The following is a 20,377-nucleotide window of genomic DNA, read 5'->3' as shown; positions in this document are numbered from 1 at the left end:
CAGCGAGGGCCAGGCAAGATGGCGGCCTCCTGGTGGCGGAGCGGCGGCGCCGGGGTGTTGAGGCTGCTGCGAGGAGCGCGGCCGGTGCCGGGCGCTGGGCTGGGCCTGCCCGCCCGGGGAGGCTGGAGGCTCCTGCACGGCACCCACGAGCTGCTGGGTGAGTGCCGGGCTGCGGCTGGCCTGCTGTCTTTGCTGTGCGAGGATAGCGGTGGCACGGAGCCTTGGTGGGCTGGAGCTGTGTGGGTATGGGCTGTGAGCGCCCAGTGCTACCGGCCGGTGTGTGGGGCTGCGTGGCCCTGCAGGTGAATCGAGGGGGAGTGGAGCAGTTGCGTCCCGTGAATGGGAGCCGTGGAGGTGGGTGCTGCTAGAGGTCTCTGGAGGTCCAAAGCACGCTGCTTTTTGGCAGTGTTGCTCCTATATTTGGCCCAAAGCCCGTTGTTCATTAAATATTAATTCTGGTAGTCTGTGTAGTTCCTCGGTTCTCTTGATGCTTTAGTTTTTCTCTTCAGTTTTCTCACTACTTGTTCTTACACGTTAATTTCTCTTACTCCCTGAAGTGTGAGGTTGTGTCTCAAACATTTTGTGCAAGTTAAAGAGCCAAATGTAGGGTTTAGCACTGAAATGTTGAACTTAATTTCAGCAATGTCTTCTTGGCTTCTCAGCCAGGTGAGAACTGCTGTGCTGACTTTCTCTGCTAGTTTGGTGTCATGTTCTATAAAGGACACACCTTCAGTTCTTCAATTTTCTTTGAAAAACCTGTGCTCATTCAGATTCAGCAGACTGCAAGTGTATGAATTACTTTAGATAATATTTTCTTATTCCTTTAGGAGACCGTATATGTTTTTCTATGTTTGTATGGTATCTGGGATGGTAAGATTAACATCCACAGCTACAGAATATGCCAAGACCCAAATTCACAGATACAAACAAAAAACAAACAAGGAAAAAAAAGTATTTTGAGGGTTAGGCTGGGGAGGTTGTAGTGGAACCGAAGATGTGACTGCTTGTTTGTTTATTTTTAGTTAGTACCACTTAAGTTCCCTTGGGAGCATGACACAAAGTGTCTGTTGGAAATGGAGAAGTAATGAGTCCGCTTAGTGTCATGATTCAAGTCTGATAGTTTATTGAAGAACTGTGATACATTGTGACACCCTGTTTTCCAGCTTGCAGACATGCAGGTGCAGTACGTCCCAGTGGTTTGAACAGTGTTGCTGAATTTTATCTTCTTAATCACATTGTGCGTCCCCATAGAAGGGGATATGTGAAATTCTAGCTGCGTCTGTATGTAGACAAAGCACGAAGGTCTGCTTAGTAGTAGTTGCAATTTGGTGTATGTTACACTGAGGTTTCAAGAGGTAGTTGACATTCTGGTAACCTTGTGGAGCTGTGTAGTAAGCTAGGGAGACAAGGTATTGATGGTCTTTCTTCATAGACGGAAATAAAAAAGAATGAACTATGACATTTTTTTAACCTTTTTAGTCTGATCATTGCTGTCAGAATTGTAGCAAGTCTTACACAATCTCTTCTAACCAAAGGGTATTGCCTGGGGACTTACAAAATATCTCACCAGTGACACGTGTTGAAGGGTTTGTTCTCATCTCATCACAGGTTTTATTTATTTTGTTTTGACAAAGCTGTAGCTGTTTCCATAACAAAGGAAGTCAAACAAGAGGCAGTGTGACAGCACTCAGATTGTAGTCATTAGCCTATTACAGAGGTCTACTCTCTGCTCTTCATTTTTTTTGGTACACAATGTAAACAAGCTTTGAATCTGTTCAATGTGGAAAGAGGAGGCAGAAATCTCATCCTTATAATCGACACTTTTCTTGGTGATATGTTTTAAGAATTGTATGCTTGGCTGTGTAGAGAATTGTCTTTAAAACAGCAGCTATTTTTTACGTGGGGAAAAAAATATTGTTCATTTTCTAAGCTTTTTTAAACTCAGATAATTGGTTGATAACAACACAAGTTGTTGGCAGTAAAATTAGTGGATTGTTTCATGTATTCTAAATTTTCTTAACTGAGTGAGCTTCACTTCCCTTTAATAGATCGTGTGAATCGTCAGAACTTCTTGCTCCCCCATTATGAAAGAGCAACAAATTTACTTTCCAGAATGCTTATAAGGACTGGACTATGCAGTGCAATTAACACAAATGAATGCAGTGATTCTTTTTAGTAACACATTTATTTATTTTAAAACGGAAAAAAATAATTGTTGAAGGGACTTCTTCACTGTAAGATTGATGTTTTTAAAGAGCCACACTTCAGCCTGTTTTGACATCTAATTAAAATGTGACTAAAATAGCTTTGAAGGGCAACCATTCTTGTAGGTACTTTCTGTTTTTGTGTCTCTGTATCTCATTTACCTTGCCCTTGGAAGAGCAAGTCTCTTAATTGCAGCACTTCTGAACCTTTCTGTGAACATAGATGTCTCTACGTACACAAGCCTTTGTCACGCTCCAATATAAAGGAGGGAGACGAGGTTCTTTATATGTATATGTATACCCGATGGCGAGATTAAGACACAACGGGTCAAATGTTAGCCCAACCAGTTTATTACATATACTAGTTGCTTAGGGATATGGGGAAGGTGTGCGATAGAAAAGAGATGAAAAGCATGGAGACTTGGCAGAAAGCAAGAGAGATATAATCACCACCGTGGGTCCAGCGAGGTTCGTAGTAGGTCCGTTGATCTCAGGAACTTGTCAGGTCACTGTGGGGGATGGGAGATGGCAGCAAGCAGGCCTCGGGGTCCGTCCTAAGTCTCTTCGGGAGTTCTTCTCCAAAATCCTTAGTTCAGTGAAGGCCTTTTATCCCCCATTTCTCAGGAGTTTGTGTGTCATGTCTGGCCCAACAGATAAGCCAGCAGCGGATGTTGCCTTCATTGCCATGCAGGAGCATTGTCTCTGTGGTGGTCAGCTTCTCCAAGCCGTACTCCCTCGGAAAAGACTATTTGCACCTATTTCTGCTTATCTTTACAACCATAAGCAGAGACAATGGCACCATAACACCCATCCAGATAACCGGCAGTTATCAGTCAGAGTCCTGTCACCAGAAAAGGCCTTACGAAGCAAACTTTGAGACAAAAGAAAGGAAAACAGTTTCTGTCTTTTCCAGCCTTAAGTGAATTCAGAAGGAATGGTTTGTTTAGTGAAGCTGGAGGATGAGGAACAAGTGGAGAAAAAGGAGTTGAAGAGCACCTCCTTTTTCATTTCTTTTGCATAAGTACTTCATTTATAGTTAGCAGTTTTTTTAATGAATAAGTCCTATCCTTTCTGCAGCACATTTTGGGTGTTAGTGTTGTTTATATGGCTGTGTGATGAGTCAAGTCAGGGAGCTGTCATGAATGAAATGGTGCATTTCTCGTGATCAGATTAGCTACCAGTGAAACCCATTCTCTAATCTGGATAACTGATAGCGTCATATTAGTACTGCTGATAGTATGAATAAGTGGGACAGAAATGTGAAAGAAGCTGTTCAAGTGTCTTGTGGGTTGTTATTAAGTTAAAGTTCTCATAGAACAAGGGGAAGTCATGCAAGGTTAAGCTAGTAAGTTTTCCTTAAATTGGCATCATTTGAAATGTAGTGGATTCACTGCCCTGCAAAACTTTTGAGGGTTGGACTAGATGATCTCAGAGGTCTTTTCCAACCTTAGTGATTGTGATATAGTGTAGGTGAAAAAAGCATGTGCTTTCACACACAAAAAAAGCCACTTTAATTTCATAGCTGTGAAACACCACAACAGTGTTTATGTATGTTTTCTGTGGGAAGACTTTTTCAATGAACTTGTTGGTCATATCTGGCATCCAGACATCTGAAAACAACTAGAATGGTTTTATTAAGGTGAATAGGCCAGCAGGAACAACCTAGCAACTGATTGTAAGTTTCACTGGTGATGTGAGTTTAAAAATAAACGAATAAAGAGGAATAGAGGGAAAGGAGAGAAATGCTTTGCTGTTGGATAGCATTTGTCTGCAGTGACAGTATGATTATAGCTGAGGACAGCATTTTGCTCTGATAATATTGTTAACCTTTTTATTGTTACACAGAAACAATTGAAAGATCAGTGACTAGTGTGTTAGTGAGTAATCACTGCAACTTTTAAACTGCTTGTTTAACCTGGTTCCTCGTCCCTATTAAAAATATTCATGCAAGAATGCATAGAATTGTCTAGTGTATAGATAAAATCTAATCAATTCTCTGCTTTTTTAGGTTTTGTGCACATTTTTCTGATCAACTACCTTGGTGCAGATAGAAGCTTGTAATGTATTTCTAAATAGTTAATTGCTTTATGTTGTATACCTTGGCAGCTATTTAAATCAACAAGTAAGCACCAGTTCTTACAGTTCCTAAATATGATTGTAGAGTTGTGATGTGTTTATTTCCGTTAATTAAAAGCAGTTGTATACCTTCTATAGTCAGGTTGAGTGCTGCTCCTCTATTGCAGTTACCATTATTGCAGTTGGGAACAACAATATGGGAAATGAGTTTCCAATTTTCAGATATATATATATTTTTTAACTTCCAATTTTGGTGCATGCCTTGATTTTTGGATTCTTTCTTCTCCTTTGTCTCCTGATTATTTTTCTGATGTATCACATGTGCTTGCTACTGAATCTTGTCTTCTAACTTGATCAGAAGAGACTGTGATTTGTGGTAGCTGCTTGTTACGTGAAAGGAAAAACGTTACAGTATCCCAGATTTGTTACCCAGCTTTGTATTTATGCAGTGGGATAAAGTATATTTTGGGGAATGGGCTACTAAACTGAAGCACCTGAGCCACCATGTTTTAAAATACTTTTTAAATCTCATTAGGAAGACAAAGCGCTTTCTTATTTCAAGTATGCTCACCAGTTCCAGGTGATCCTAGAGTTTTGTGGGATATGGCCACAAAATTATTTGTGGTTTATTTGGTTGTCCAAGTTGACTTGTCAAGAAGTTTGGTAAATGAAACAGAGCATTTATTTACTTTTCATACTTGTGTTTTAGCATAGCATACATTACTTGAGTAAAACTAGACAAAATATGAACACAGGTGTTCAATGAATAGCATACATTCTTAGTGCTTTTTATTTATTGTTTTCTTTTGAGTATTGATCCAATATGAGCGATTACAAAAATAAATTTTAAAAACAAAATCCTTAGAGGTAATTCAGTTGATAATTACCACTGTTACTCAGAACGTTGTTTGGATACATTTCTAATCATTATAATAATTAATAATGCTAAACGGACAAGCATTTATGTACAATGGAAAGAACAGATCAATTTCTAGGGCTGATTTGTGAAAGGAAAATCAACTGGGGAATAGTAGGTTGAAACAAGTATGCATATTTCTTCATGCGGTCTTGTGGAAACACAAATCACCTACATATGCTCTGGGCTCATTTTTGCAGCTCAAGTGTTACAGGCAGTGTGACCCTAATTGTGGTGATGTCCTGGGGACTTTGTGGAATAAATAGCTCACCTTCTGCTCTTGGTGCATTTTAAAGTGGTCAGGTCATTGATGGTTGCTGACATTATGAGATGATTGCTGCAGTGTTTCAAATTTGCATTAAAAATCCTTTGTATCCAGAAATAGTGGGAAAAAACTGTTATTTCTTTACTAGCCTCTGAAATATTTACGGTTTAATACTTTTTACAAGTGTAGTAATTGGTTCTTTTGCAGTCCTATAGCAATGAGATAGTCAAGGGCAGCTTTATTAGGCATGTTAACATTAATTACAGAAAAAGGGTGGATAATTCTAATTCCCTTAAAACATTCTGTATTAATTGAAGTTTCCCTTCTATCTCTGTCTTCTCTGAGATCTTAATCAGAGTAGTTCTTAGGACATAGAAGTAAGGATGAAAAGCATTTTTGCTCTGACTTCTTGTCTTAAAACCCTCTGAATTCATTTCATTGTCCTTTTTATTCTCAATAATGAAAAAAAAGTGGGATACTTGCTAAGTTTTTAAAGTTGTTCTGCTTACTCTAAGCGAGACAGGATGTGAGAGAGGTATATTGCTGCTTCTTACTTATGATAAACCTTAAAGCTGCTGACTGGGTACAAAGAAAAAGCAATATGAAGCAGAATTGGTTCTTGCCTTTTTATAGAGTGTTCCTCTCCTGTTTATTTTTGTGATTTAACTGAATACAGATTCAGATAAAATAATTCAAAAATGAGCCTTAAATTGATAGATACTGAAAGCTACACAAAATTGTGCTTAAGGACTTGTATTTGTTTGGTCTTGTAACTGTCCTTAAAAGATCAGAATGCTATTATCTGTGTATTACAAGCCATGTGTCAGAATTCTCCTCTGGTGCCCTGGATCAAATGATAGGAGAGGCAGCGTGCCATGCAGCCAAGGAATGTGCTGTCTCATGGAGCTCTGTGCTCTGAAGAATCCCACATATGTGGCACACAGCTGGGCACTGCGCAGTGCCACTTCTCTCTGCGTAGGGTGTACTGAGCTGATCCAGCCAACTGCATGTTGCAGTGAGCTGTTGGCAAGCTGTATCTAGAAATGGTGGCATCATGGCAGGAAAAGGCTAAGAATTTACCTGGTCCATGTATATAGATGCTTAACCATTAGAAACATCTCTGTAATGAGAAATCTTTCAAGCTTTTTAACAGTTATCTTAGATACAAGCAGTTAAATTTGAAGTTAGGCAATTTCAGTTTGTGAAGTAGATAGGGTTTCTTAGCAAAAAGGTTAAATAAACACTGGAACAGATTATTGGTGGAGGAGGTGGATCATCATTGTCTGGAGTACTAGGGTTATGAGAACTTAATTAGTTTAAGAGGTATGCTTTAATCTGTCATCTGGAAAGAATTCCACAACCTACATTAAAGAAGAGGAGCACATAGTAGACTCTAAATTCCCATTTCTTTAACTTTTGAACTTCGGGAGAATGAGATTACGTGTTTTGTCTTGGCAGTTTTAATGTTGCAGTTTAGCATTAAGGCAGTGGTGCTAATTATAAGTATCTAGCCTTTGTTTAGGAGTCAGAAATCAATCTACAAGTTGGCTAGATAAGTTTCTTGCAGTTTCACTACTCTGTCCTCATGCTTATGTCTGTGATGAAGTCTGAGGATAGATGAATAATCTGAAACTGACCAGAAGACACTTGATAGGTACTGTATTCATGTGTTCATGATTTTGCTATGTAACTTGGAAGAAAATCTGGTAGATATCACCAAGGAATTTTTTGATCAGTGTTCATTAGCAGGGAACTATGAAGTACCTTTCCTTCAGTTTCTTGTGATGTAGAGGATTGGTCTGTTAATGTACACAGTTTCTCAGTCCTTTGATGTGTTCCTGGTGTGAATGAGAGGCTGTAGCACAGTATTTTAGCCAAGGTTTTGCTCAGAGGAACTCTGACAGTAGCAGAATGAAGAATATGCAGGGCTACATGTGGAAACACACAAAACAAAGAAATTAGGGTTTGGCTTAGTACATATCATTTGTCTTTGATACTCAAGAGGTGGGAGATATTAGGTGCCTCAGCTTCTTTATTTTGTGGCATTTCAGTGGGGAAGAAGACACAGCTTTGTGGATAGCTGCTTATTATTCTTGTGGATGTTTGTATTTTATGATTGCTTTTTCATTTTACACACAATGTGTCAAGTTTGAGCTCTAAGCAAGCTTTACATTTCATTCTTTTTTCCACTTCTGTTGGATGAACGTTCTACAACTGCTTTACTTCTGTTCACCAAAGCATTTTTCAGTAGGTTAGACTGAAATCTGAAGTTTTCGTTTGTGTATTTTTCATAATGCACTGTCTTCGTTGTGAAGGGGAAGCTTGCATTAAACACTAATTGCTTCAAAGCTTAAGCACGTGTAACTTTATACAGACATAGTGTCTGTATCATATTTTTACTGAGGACAGAATTCAGTTCGCTAACTGTCTATATGGTTTCATTCTTAGGTTGGCCATTCTCTATGTAACAGATTCTGTAGTTCATTTTGTTTTCTTTGGTGTTCTTGGGAGTGCATTTAAAGTATATACAAGCATTATAAGCTTTAGAGAAAGAGCATTGTCTTACTGGTAACATTTTGTTCAGCTGTCTTTCAGGTTCATGTGCTTTAAGTCTCGTTTGTACTTGAAACTATCAAGTCTAGATTACAATGTTCTTATTTATAGGTACACCTGCAATTAAAGTTCTCATGCCTGCGCTTTCTCCTACAATGGAAGAAGGAAACATCGTGAAATGGTTGAAGAAAGAAGGTAAGACACCATTTTCCATGTCCTCAGTTGCAATTCTTCAGCTATATGTTCTGTAAGGATAAGATCATTGTTTCAGGTTGTATCTCAGTATTTTGAAGCAAAATATTTGTTACATTGATGCTTTCTTTTTGAACAGCACCTCACTTTACAATGTTGGCTTTAAATATTTTTTTTCTTCATTTTGTATTCCGTAAAATTGCTTTGACCTCATCTTGATCATTTTATATTAGATTGTTCCAGGGTAAGAGTTTTTTTTTTTTTTTTTTTTGGCTTGATTGGTTTTAATTCCTAGTGTCGTGTTTAACAGTTACTTCATAAATCTGAGAATGTTTGAGTCTGGGGAGTGGTCTCTGTTTTGTTATTTTGGTGGGTGATAAAACACCTTAAAAGATACAGGTTATTTTTATAGTTGTTCTTTAGGACTTGCTTTCTAAATATCAGACACAAGTTATTGATCTAAGTCTGCATTTTGATTGTTCTACCTGGATAAATGAGTTCTTTCTTTTTGCTTATCTTTGAAGTATAGGTAAGGCTTTCATCCCTAAATTACCTAAGTACTTTGCTTGTATCTGCTTTGAATATTTTGGGATGGGGAAAGATAGCAACTTTGCAGCTCAGAGGACTTCTTGTAATGGACATGACTTTTACTAGTAAGAAGTTCTGCAGAACAAACTAGAAGAATCTGACAGTTTATCCATGAGGAAAAAAATGAATGGTTTTCCTCATAAATTGGTCTTAGAATTCAACAGCCATACAGTGATTTTTTTCCACAGGCTTCCCGCTACATGCAAGTGAGGAAGAAAAGTGTTTTAACTAAAATGAAATCTTGATCGGTGGTTTGTCTTTGAGATAAGCTATTTTAGGATTGTCATTTAGAAACAAGATCAAAATCAAGTAAAGGGTATCATCTTGTTAATATCTATCTATTGGCACTGATATGCAGCTGAACTTTTTTTCTTCTGCCAGCCTGGGCAAGGAGCATAATAATGACATTAAAGAATGAAGTCAAGGGAAAAAAATAAACAGTAATTTAATGCTTATTACATTTTATTGCATCTGCAAGAATTCTCATAGCTATGTGATCCTTCAGTGAGTTGACTACCCATATGTTGCAGCATTATTGAATATAAATGTTTGATAACCTCGTATCCAGAAAAATATATATATTTAAAAGCAATTGACCGAAGAAAGGTGATTGCATATGAAGTGTATTTCCCGGTTTTAACGGCAGGGGCCGGTAGAATACTAGTTGAATTTATTTATTTATTTATTTGCTCTTTAAGTATCAAATGTTTTCATTTTACACTTTCACAGCATGGGTAGATGATTTCAGTAGAGCAGGAAGAAAAATACTGAACTTAATTGACAACATTACTATTTTCTCCTCATTGTTCATGCAGTTTCATATAAAGTCTGGTGGGTAATTAAGTCCTTCTTTTAAAAACTGTGTATCTTAAAAATTTTATTTATTATGTATTAATTTAATGTTGATGAAAGATAATAGATTAACAGCCCTGGAGAAGAAAGCCTTCTTACTCTAGTCAGGAAACAGAACAGGCAGCAGTACTAGCAGTTTCCATGTGCAGTGTAACTTGGTCGTCTTCTGAGAAACCACCTCCAGGGACTTCTGTGCTCAGTCAGATTTGATTTATTTTGCAGAGAGTACTTCAAAGAATGCAGTTTGTATCTTGTGATTTGGATACTTGTGTGCTAGTAAATGAATGGAGAGTTCAGGCTACTGAAAGGATTTCCTAGAGGGCAAGTCACTTTCAGTAGAAGTACTAATCATTCAGTTCAGCTGTAAGAAACGATTCATTTAAGGTTTTTGCTTTTAAAGGTGAAAATAAAAAGATTTTTTAAGCATATTGTACATAATCTCAGAGGGCTAGCTACTGTTAAGGCAACTACTGTTGCAATAACTTTCTCATTCAAAAACATGAAAACAAGGGTATGTTTTCCAAAGCTGTTCATCCCCATCATCCCTACTGGGAAAGCTGATCTATAATTGACATCAAAGTGGGTACTGTTTTGGAGCTGTCACATTTTGCACTCTCTATTGGAAATAACTATGATTGGTTTCTACTACAGCAAGTCACTGAAACCCTTGAGATTTGGAGGTCTACTACGAAGTGTTCTTGATTAAATTCACATTTGATCAATTGCCTTCCAAATCTGTGTCCACTGCTGTAATGTTTACTGGAAAAGGGGAAAGGAAGACAAACCCAAAAAATTGGAAAAGTGGTTTACCCATTTCCTTGCAGACTTTTCCTCTTGCCTTCCCTGTGTAAGAGAGTCCTTAGCTTTCTATGAACAACCTCACGTACCCAAGTTGGTAGTTACATTCTAAGGGACAAATGTGTGATATTTGTTTTGGCTTGCTTGGGCTGTTAGAGTTAGTGCTAAGCAATCTGCAATAGTGAGATATCTTCTCAGTGGTGTAGAACCATTTTCATACTGATTGCAGGTTGCAAGAAGAGAATAAGCAAGCAGGTAGGGTGTTCAGCTCCTTTCTTAGCTACATAGGGTATGGAATTTGCTCAACAATTTGATTTCTTAACATCTATGAGGTGCTTACCTAATGGCCTGATATATAGGGCACTTGAATTAATAATCCAGTGGGATTAAGTCACTGATATCAAGCCTGGAAGTTTGGCTTCCTGTTGTGGACTGTTTATGCTCTAGTTATTGCAAAGTGCAGTGCAGCAATTAGGTTATTAAATTAAATAAACAGCTACTACTTTGTGACCTCCCCTGCCAAGTTCTATAACAAGATTGTTTATGAATTCTGAAACTATGTAATTAATTGAGATTTGAATGTCTCTGTTACTTGCTACTGCAGAGATCATGAAGGTAATATAATACTTCATTTTTCTTTTAATCTAATTCAGAATTTCTACTTAAATGTAGATATTTATTAAGTAATGCAATAAGCTTTACAGTGTAGGTTACAACCTGTACAATAATTTTCCTAATGCTTAATATCAAAGTGACAGCAGAAATTAAATGTTTAGATAATATAGGTGCAGCATTTCTGCTACTGAGGAAATACCAAAATCGTTTGGTTTTTTTTGTTGTTGTTGTTAAAAGAAATGTAATCTTATGTTAGACGTCTGTGTATTGTCCCCATTTTTCAGTATTCTGCAAGGAAAACCGCCATATTTGGTTGGAGACCAAAGCCTTCAATTACCTTAAACTTCTTTCAGTGTAGTTTTGTTTTTAAAGTATTCCACGAGGTCAGTATCAATGTGCTTAAGGAATTCAGATAATAATAACTTCTACTGTCTGTCAGCAGATACAGGTATTGCAGGGAAGGAGTATACTTCAAAATTATCCTGCTTACATTTCTGTAATGTAGTAAGAGGAATTTTTAACGTTTGTGCATGTTTGTATCTCACAAAGCAAGTTTTTTTTCTTTAAAGACTTTTTTTTAACTGTGAAAGAGATTGAAAAAGCAAGCCGGCAGATATGCTTTCCAAAGAGGTTGAAGCTCGAAGTTTTGATAGTGTATGTACAAGCTGTGGAACTGTGATACTTAGTTAAAAGCACTGCTGCCTGTGATCACGGTCTTAAAAACTGTAAATGTCTTACTTTGACTAGCAATTAATAGAGAAGGCTGAAGATTGCATTTGTGGTTCTGCTGCTTATCAGTGGTTTTGTACAGACAATTTTTACTGTGTGTGTACTTTGTCCTGGAATACCTACTACAAATTTTGCTATTTGGAATTTAATAAATATGTTAGTGTTCTGCTGTTGTTTCTGCTTCTGAGTCTTAGTGTTTGTATATGAAAATGAACAGCACAATATGACAGATCATGATGGGAATCTACTAGCTGTAGAATATGTTTAACAATGTAAAAGGGCTGTATTGTATCCTTAAGTGTCTCTCTTAAATAGTTAAAGATATAAGAAAGGAAATTAAGATCATGCATTATTATGTTCTATTATATTTTGCAGGTGAAATGGTGAATGCTGGAGATGCACTGTGTGAAATTGAAACGGACAAAGCTGTGGTTACCATGGAATCGAGTGATGATGGCATACTGGCAAAAATACTGGTAGGGATTCAGTCTATCAGAGTAGGATGTTATCTTTTCTCTCAATGCACTTATTTGCATCCCTAGTGAGGGAAAAAATACATTATTTTAGTTTTGTAGCATCTGTTTAAAGGGATAATGGTTTGTAAGCTGCATAAAAAGTTTTATTAGTGTTTTCATAAGTTTTTCAAATCTTGATAATAAATGGAATGGGGAATAATGTCTCAAAGGCATAACAACGTTAGTACAAGAATCAAATATGGCTTCATATGAAAAAGTCTGTCCTTCCAAAGAGTATCTTGAAAGTTTAAGATACGATGTAGTTAATGGGAAATTAAAAATGTCTAGTACATCTGAGTTATCAAACTAGCTGAAGTTAACACATATCCTTAAACAAGGCAGAAGGTTTGTTGTTTCATGCCAGCTGTAATTCAGTAATCTGTTAATTGAGTCCATTGTTGATAACTGAATAAAGAGAAACAAATGCTGTTTTTCACCTTCAAAGATTAATCATTAGATTAAGTTAATTCAACCATCCCTAACACTTGCTTTTCTTGACTGTGTGCTGCAAGTATCTATAGTTTAAGAATAAAGCAGACTAAGAATAAAACAGCTGCATTTGCATATATTCCTTTTTTCTCTGAATCTATCCATTAATGATCACATTTTTCTCAGTATAAAATGGTATTAATACTTAAATGAGTGGATGAAAATTTTAGATTGTAACCAGAAAAGTGATTATTCTTTCAGCAGAATTAATTCTTAAATTGGCACTGACTTTTTGCCTAGAATAGCTACATTTGGACTGAAAATGGAGAATGAATAATTGTTTTAAAGAATTGTATTTAATATCCATGCTCATTCATGACCTGAGTGAGAACTGCTATTAACTGAAACTACTCTGTGTAAAACTTGAACTAGAATAAGTTCTGTCCACCTTGCTTGCCACTGTGCTGCAGTGGCACCAGCTCAGAGATTACTCATCCATACTACTGAAGTTATCTCCTCTAACTATTTCACCCTGTTGTGGCTCACCTGTGCTTTGTTTATTTGTCAGCAAAGTTAGGGTTTTTTGGAGCCTTCTTGGTTGTGAGTACAGAGTAATAGGGGTACCCCAAAGCAACTTTTCTTTCGGTCTTTCTACATAATAGGCTCCAAGGTTCATTGAGTCATATGTGGAGGGGTTTTTCTGGTGTTGTGAATTTTGAAAATGTACAGGACATGATTAAAAAATCCAGGAGGTAAAAAGTTAACATTTTTTTTTCTGTCTCTTCCAGTCCTGATATGCAAAGGTGGTATGGATTTGTTCTTATGCTTTCAAAGTATTTTTAAACACCTACTGTTAAAAACACAAACTCTGCAGTTGTCTGGGCTGGAAGCTTGCATTGGAAAATATGGAATGCTGGAGTTTTCATCTAATTGTTTATCTTGAAGAGTAGTGAACATGAGGAAAAAGTGCAATGGGCTTGGTGTGATGAGCACTGATGGCTTTGAATGCTTGAGTAACACTGGCTTATAAACAAAGACTAACTAGGAAATGTGTTATGTTACTGAATGGTCAGCCATCCCTGTTGAATTTTTTCATGGTCTCATAGTATTCTTAAAGCACTCTGTTATCAAAATTGCAATAAAGATTTATGTACCATAAGCATATCCTAATCCTTATTTGTCTATTCAAGTACCATATGTAGGCTGCTTCTTGAAATAGAGCTCCTCTCTATTTCACATGGACATTTTTTGTAAAGAAATTAAGACATGCAAAAAAAACCCACCCTGATTAATTGTTGTAAAATGTTATATATTCATATGAGAAATGTTATGAACTTGTGGAACACCTTTGTTGCCATTGCTATGAATCTTACATTTGACATCAAATGTCTGAATATTAGGCTGACAAGCATAATTTTTTAAATGTCTTGTTCAGTGCTAAATGTGGTAGTGATGCAAAATTATTAGAGTATATAGTTTTTGTATTTTCTATGTTTAGTGTTTTTCTTCTTTTGTTTTTCCCAGTTTTTGGGCTTCAGTGACTCAGGTTGTGTTTGCAGTTACTTCAAACTGACATTTTATTTGATTATGAGTGGTGGTAGTACTGCCAATTATAGATATCTGCTTATCGACAGACCTTCCTGTGATAGGATCTTTCAGCCACAGACAAAGGTGTTCACCATTATTCTTGTTTGGCATTCTGTTATCTTGGGGTCCTTTAAACTAATCTCAATAAAAATAAAATGTGATCAAATCTTGATGCATAATTTCTTCTCTCAAGTAAAGCATTTCAAAATACTAATGAAGAAAATGTATCAGGAGATCAGAACCGGAAGTACTGATCTAAGTCTTAGGGTTGGCTTTATTGTTCTTTTTTTCTTCTCATGTAATAATTACTCTTAAAGAATTATTTACCTACTGTTCATGGAGGGAGAAGAAGTGTACTGGCAAAGCTATAAATGTGGAATGTTTTATGAGAATATAGATGAGACTGGATTTGCTGTTCCTTCTTAGATTTAGTGTTGGTCTTTCTGGGTAGAGGAGCAGGTAATCTTGTGAAATCAGATGCACTACCTCTGTTAACAGAATGCATCTGAGCAGCAGTGTTGTCCTAGTATTTGCTTCTGCCTGGAACAGCCTTTACAGTTTTACAGCATTCTATTTTATTAGTGTTTAAGTTTCTAGGAAACTTGATTTTATCTGCTAAGAACAATATGATACCTTATCAGGTACGTCATTATTTTGTTTCAGTTTTAGATTAGGCTTCTCAAATGTTTGCTAGAAAATGCAAATTGCTTACAAAAAGTCATCAGCAGTGCAGATACATACAAGGTCCATTTGAGGCAAGTGTTTCTGCAGTGTGGCTTTATGCCAGAGAATGAACATGTCTTTCCTTTGTTTGGAGATCGACTGTACCAGCCCAAATGTAGTCAGAGTTCTATGAAACTACCTTTTGGTTCCAATGGGCTTTGGTATCTGTTATTGATGCCCTAGAAATGTTAATTTTGAGGACCTGGAAAGTTGTACTTGGTCATCTTTTCCAAAGATCATAGGAGTATTGTATTGTGCAGCCTTTCATTAGGTTCTTAAGTTAACGTAGTAGCCATGGTTTCATCTGCAAAAGCATCAAAGAGCTATTTTGACTGGTACAGATACACCTTTTAACTTTATAGGAGCATCTAGAACAGATGGGACTTATTCAGTCTAATTATTTTCTATTCTTCCTGCATGATTCTGTTTGGATGTTTTTTATAATAGTGAATTACCTACCACGTTAGTGCCAGCATTTCCTTTGTGGTTGGACTTGTTAATTGGTATCACTTACATGTATTTTAGTGGTGGATGTTAGCATAAAGCAAACATTGTGTTCTTCAAAAAAGAAGGAAAGAGAGGCTTTGAGGACTTTGTCTTCTGTTTTTTAGCTTCTGCATTTACAAGTTGGTTGGTTGGTTGTTTTGTAAAAGTACCACCATCAGATACATCATAGTAATCTCAAGATACATTGCTGTACATGTCTAGCAAAATCTTCAGGCTCTCTTCCCAAAGAGCCACATCCATTTCCAGTAGCTTATGTGGCTTTTTTCTTAGAACTACTCTGTAGTCTGTGAGTTCTGCACTTTAACTTCTTAGTGCTAACTTTAGATGTACGAGATTTGGGTGTGTTAGTTAATATTTCTCTTTTACCTTGTAATAGCAGCTGTAGTTAATTACAGTCATGAGTCTTTTTTTATTAATAGCAGGAATAAAACAGGATATATTTTCCTGAAGAACTGTCATTAATGTGCCTGAAATTTTCACAATTATCCTTTTTAGTCATGAGTCTAGACAATGCAATATTTAACTTAATGTTCTCATTGCCTTAAATTTAGGTAGAAGAAGGAAGCAAAAATGTACGCTTGGGCTCCCTAATTGGTCTGCTTGTAGAAGAAGGACAGGACTGGAAGCAAGTTGAAGTACCAGCTGATGATCCATCTTCTGTGGTGTCACCAGCAGCTGCTGTTACCTCAACTTCTGCAGGTCCTTCAGTTTCAGCCCCTCCTAAAGTGGAACATCCACCTGGAAGATCGCAGTGAGTTTTTATGTCCATTATGAAATCGAACTTTTATTTAGATCAGTAAAGCTGAACCATAAAGAATCTTTAGACCTTTCTTATTTGATATTAAGCTGTTATTTAAGAGTATACGTCAGGATATGTGATGTAATAAAACTTGCTTGCTTGGAACATTTCTCTGCTTGTAAGCCCAGAAGGTAAATTCAGCCAACATAGCTTTATTAGAGTACCTTCTATGCATGTGCTTTTATTCTGATACATAATTGCTTTATGATATAATATAAGCTTAGATGAGGAAGAAGTTTTGTTCACATATGAAGTGAACAATGCCTACGCATCAGATGGACAGTTTACATTTAACTTCCTTCCTGTTTCCTTTTTTCTTCCTTTTTTAAGAAAGAAAAAGCAACAACAAAAGAAGACCCATTCCAAACATTCTAAGTTCTTATACTTTTTGGCAGTGGAAAATAATTGTTTTCATTTTCATAATGTCAGAATATGAAAAACTCAAGACCATGAGCTTACTCTTTGTTAGAAGTGGCAGAGATGAGCAAGTCTTTTGTTCCTGAAACTCATTTTTTTTATTTTGTTATGAACTGATCTTGAAGAATGTATTTGGGTCTGCACTCATCTTCCTTTTCCAGTGTATTGTGTAACTGATGAAGGTAGAAAATTTGGAGATGAGTTTTATGGTATAGTGGAAATGCTAACTCATGGCCTGAACCAGAGATCGAGCACCTGGTGGGAGGGCAGAGCTGTCTCAGGGGAGCTCAGGTGTATGCAATGCACTTGAGTGACTGGAAAGGGTGAAGCCAGGATCCACCCCTTCCCAGACCTCATCTAAGGGTGGTCAGTAGAGGTGTGGGCATTTCTTGCTGGAGATCCCTGCCTACCTGAGGCCTTCTGAAGTTAAACAGCTCTTTTCCTTTGTTTCTGAGTCTGCATTTGCTGCATTTGCACTCATTTGCTGCAGCCAAATACTTTGCCACCCCACTGTTAATTGCAATACTTTCCATCACATTATAGCATTGCATCGGGTCTTTATTTTGGTTCAAGTCATTATGTTTTTAAATTCAGCCTTACATTAAGGCTTTGTGAAAGGGCACATTCTGATTTATTAGCAGTACAGCCTTTTCACAGAACTGCTTTCTTCCCCCAGTTATTGCTTCTCAAATACAGCGTATGTTATGTAGTTTCTCTTGATATATGGTAAATAAGTAAACATTACTGTTTAAATAGTTGACTTTTTTTCTCCCCACTTCTTTAGGCTTCGTTTAAGTCCTGCAGCTCGCAACATTGTGGAGACACACGGCCTAGATCCAAGCAGTATTATACCTTCTGGGCCTCGAGGAATCTTCACTAAAGAGTATGTAGCTGTCTAGTTGAATTTAAAAAAAGACTATCAAGCAGATAGTGAGAATATATGAAGAGATGCTTCAAAAAAGCCTTAAACTTAAAAGAAAATTTTTTTTTGCCTTTATATCCCATTGGGGCTGTATGGATTCTGCTGTCCCATTTCCTACAGCTCACCTTAACAACTGGCTCTCAACACATAGGCTGTTAGCTACTGTTGTGGATGTGAAGTATTTTATTACTCAGCAGTACAGTCTGAGCCAAAACAAAACTCTGGACTGTTTTCTTTAGTTCCTTTTCTTTTATTCAGATCTTTTGCTTCCTTCATTGAAGTTCAGCCGTGAAATCTGTCAGAATTTAGTTTCATTTTTCTTTTATCAAACTGGGATCAGTAATGAAATGCAATAGTATGGAATCCAGAGTTATAGTTTTTTCTTTTGTGTGTCTGTGCATGTGTAATGCCTGTCTTTGGCTTAAGGAACGTTTGCTGCAATCGAGCTCCTATTTAATCGTCCTTAATCTTCTTTTTGAATATTCTGAGCTGATGGTTGATATTCATCTCTTAGAGTCAGGAGCTCATATAAAAACCTACTGTGGTAGATCCAGAATTCTTAACCTTGAAATTGTGTTTTCTTTGCATTAGTGTGTGAGGAACTAGAGAGAAGAGCTTTTGGCACAGTACTTTTTTTTTTCCTTAAGTGAAATTGTTACTTTCAGCAGATGTCTTCCTTCACTTTCACAGAGCTTGAAAGCTGCTGTTATACTGTTTCCAGACAAAGACAACTAGGTTACTGTAACTTTGAAGTTAATTCAGATGAGCAGGTAGTGAAACTGTCCCTTTTTCAAAACTTTTTCCTATTGCCTTTGGCTGAGTTGGATTAAAATAGAGGTTTGAGTGGATAGAATATTCTGTGTAACAGCAACAAATTATCAGAGAAGTTTTCTTCATTATGGTATTCTATGGTGCATTAGTAGTCTTTGGCAGGTGGGAACCCTCTAGGAGTTTGAACCACCTAATTAACATTCCCTAGTTGTCATGGAGATGTAGCAGAGGTATTTCTGTAGCTATGAAAACTGCTTGCAAACAAAATCTTTTTTTTTTGTTTCAAAACATTGCTCTTCTGTAAAAATAAACAAATAATAAATAGTAATAATAATAAAAAGAGATTTGACTGAAAATATTTCTTAAATGCAGCCTGATTTTTTTTCTATTTTTTAACCATTACTTTGAAATGGTGTTAATCTTTCAGGTGCCTGCAGGCTTTGCTGTTATTCTTTGAAATAATTTGCTTGCAGATTTTTGTAGACAGCTGCTACAGATATTCAAGGAAATACTTTTGTTAACTTGAGATCCCTGTTAAAATACATGCTGTACCTTTTAGCTGAGTGATTCATAGTCTTCTTCCCAAGAAAACTGGTGATTGATTCTTTGAGGTAGTGTTGCATGTTCAGTTTTCACTTTCAAAAGTTGGGTTTCCGTCTTGAACAGAGCTTATTGGATTACCAGAAACAAAGGAAAATAGTGAGTTATGTGGGCAAGCAGAATTCTTTTCTACCACCTTTCTATCTTTAGTTTCAATGTGGTGTAAAATCTACTTTTATCAGCAGTAGCTTGTTTCACAAGATAGCTTTTTCTGTCATAATATCTTCACCTGGTAGATGGATGCTTTTGTTTGATAATATTTTGTTTTCTGTTAACAATCTTCTGTCTTTGAAGAGAAATTAATTCAACTTCTGTTAAACGTGAGTAGTCTTTGTTACTTCTCCCTCATCATTCTGTTCTCCTGTTTAGATAGGCATTTTATAGAGTAGCTAGAAAGGGATAGGACTTTTCTTTTCTTTGCAGTTCTAATGAAACATCTCTTGGACATTGTGCAGAAATCTGTTTAATTGATATGCTCCTCAAACTCTTATATTTGGGTTCTAAATCTTGAACCCACGACAGTCATAAAAGATTGCTGTGCCAGTTTTTCATAATCAGTTGAGTAATGTGTATCTCAGACTTGCACATGAGTTTCAAAAATTCTCAAGTGTATATTCTAGTCTAAAAATAAGCTCAATTTTCACAATCAAGTTTTCAGTTAATGCACTAGCAGCCACCAAAATTATTAAAGCATTTTCACTTGGTTACGAAAGGTAGGACCATCTGTTTTTTTTATTTCATTTGCATAATACATGGAAGTAATTTCAAAGCATTTCCTTCATTTTGAATACATAAAAAGTTATTGAAGCTTTATTCTGTGTAATACGGGGATGATATAATGAGCAGATGGTCTCTGTTATGTTTGCCAAGTTAAAACTTTTGAGTAACATTTGTTAGCTTCTAGTATGTTAAGTAGAAAAGTTACATTGTCATGCAGGTTTTTTTTTGTGTGTGTGAAGTTGTAATGATGGAGGAGGATTTTCATTTGGTGAAATTTAATTTATTCTCCCTTCTTGTAGAAGTTATGTGAAATCCTAAACAAATATCTTAAAAACAAGTTTTAGGTAGTTTGTAAATTTGAGAAAAGAAGGGACAACTTTTGCATTGAATTTACATCCTGATCTCTACCTTTTTTTTCTTTTTTTTTTTTTCAAGTATTAGTTGAAGTATCTATTGGGGCTAAAAGAATAAATTGAAGCAGAATACCAAGGAGTAAATAGATACTGTATAGAAAACAGAGCATTTCAGTTTTTAATTCTTGACTCCAGAGTGGCATATTGTGAAAAAAATACAAGCTCTTCAGTGTTGTTCTGAGGTTC

The 20,377-nt window shown here is 36.5% G+C and overlaps 1 protein-coding gene across 1 annotated transcript in view; it reads left to right on the top strand.

The window, feature by feature from the left end:
* The first annotated feature begins 8 nt into the window (after positions 1–8).
* PDHX (pyruvate dehydrogenase complex component X) overlaps positions 9–20,377 on the top strand; it is a 35,966-nt gene continuing 15,597 nt past the window's right edge. The window contains exons 1-5 of the mRNA XM_065754991.1: positions 9–157; positions 8,126–8,209; positions 12,164–12,264; positions 16,101–16,300; positions 17,550–17,648. Of these exons, the coding sequence (XP_065611063.1) occupies positions 19–157; positions 8,126–8,209; positions 12,164–12,264; positions 16,101–16,300; positions 17,550–17,648 (623 nt within the window). The 5' untranslated portion in view covers positions 9–18. The remainder of the gene's footprint in view (positions 158–8,125; positions 8,210–12,163; positions 12,265–16,100; positions 16,301–17,549; positions 17,649–20,377) is intronic.

The sequence above is a fragment of the Cyrtonyx montezumae genome, unplaced genomic scaffold (assembly GCF_038088225.1).
Source record: "Cyrtonyx montezumae isolate F1298 unplaced genomic scaffold, pur_monq_1.0 scaffold_10, whole genome shotgun sequence".
NCBI classification, from domain to species: Eukaryota; Metazoa; Chordata; class Aves; order Galliformes; family Odontophoridae; genus Cyrtonyx; species Cyrtonyx montezumae.
Note: the sequence above shows the minus strand (reverse complement) of the source record. Positions and strands in the feature narration are given on the sequence as shown.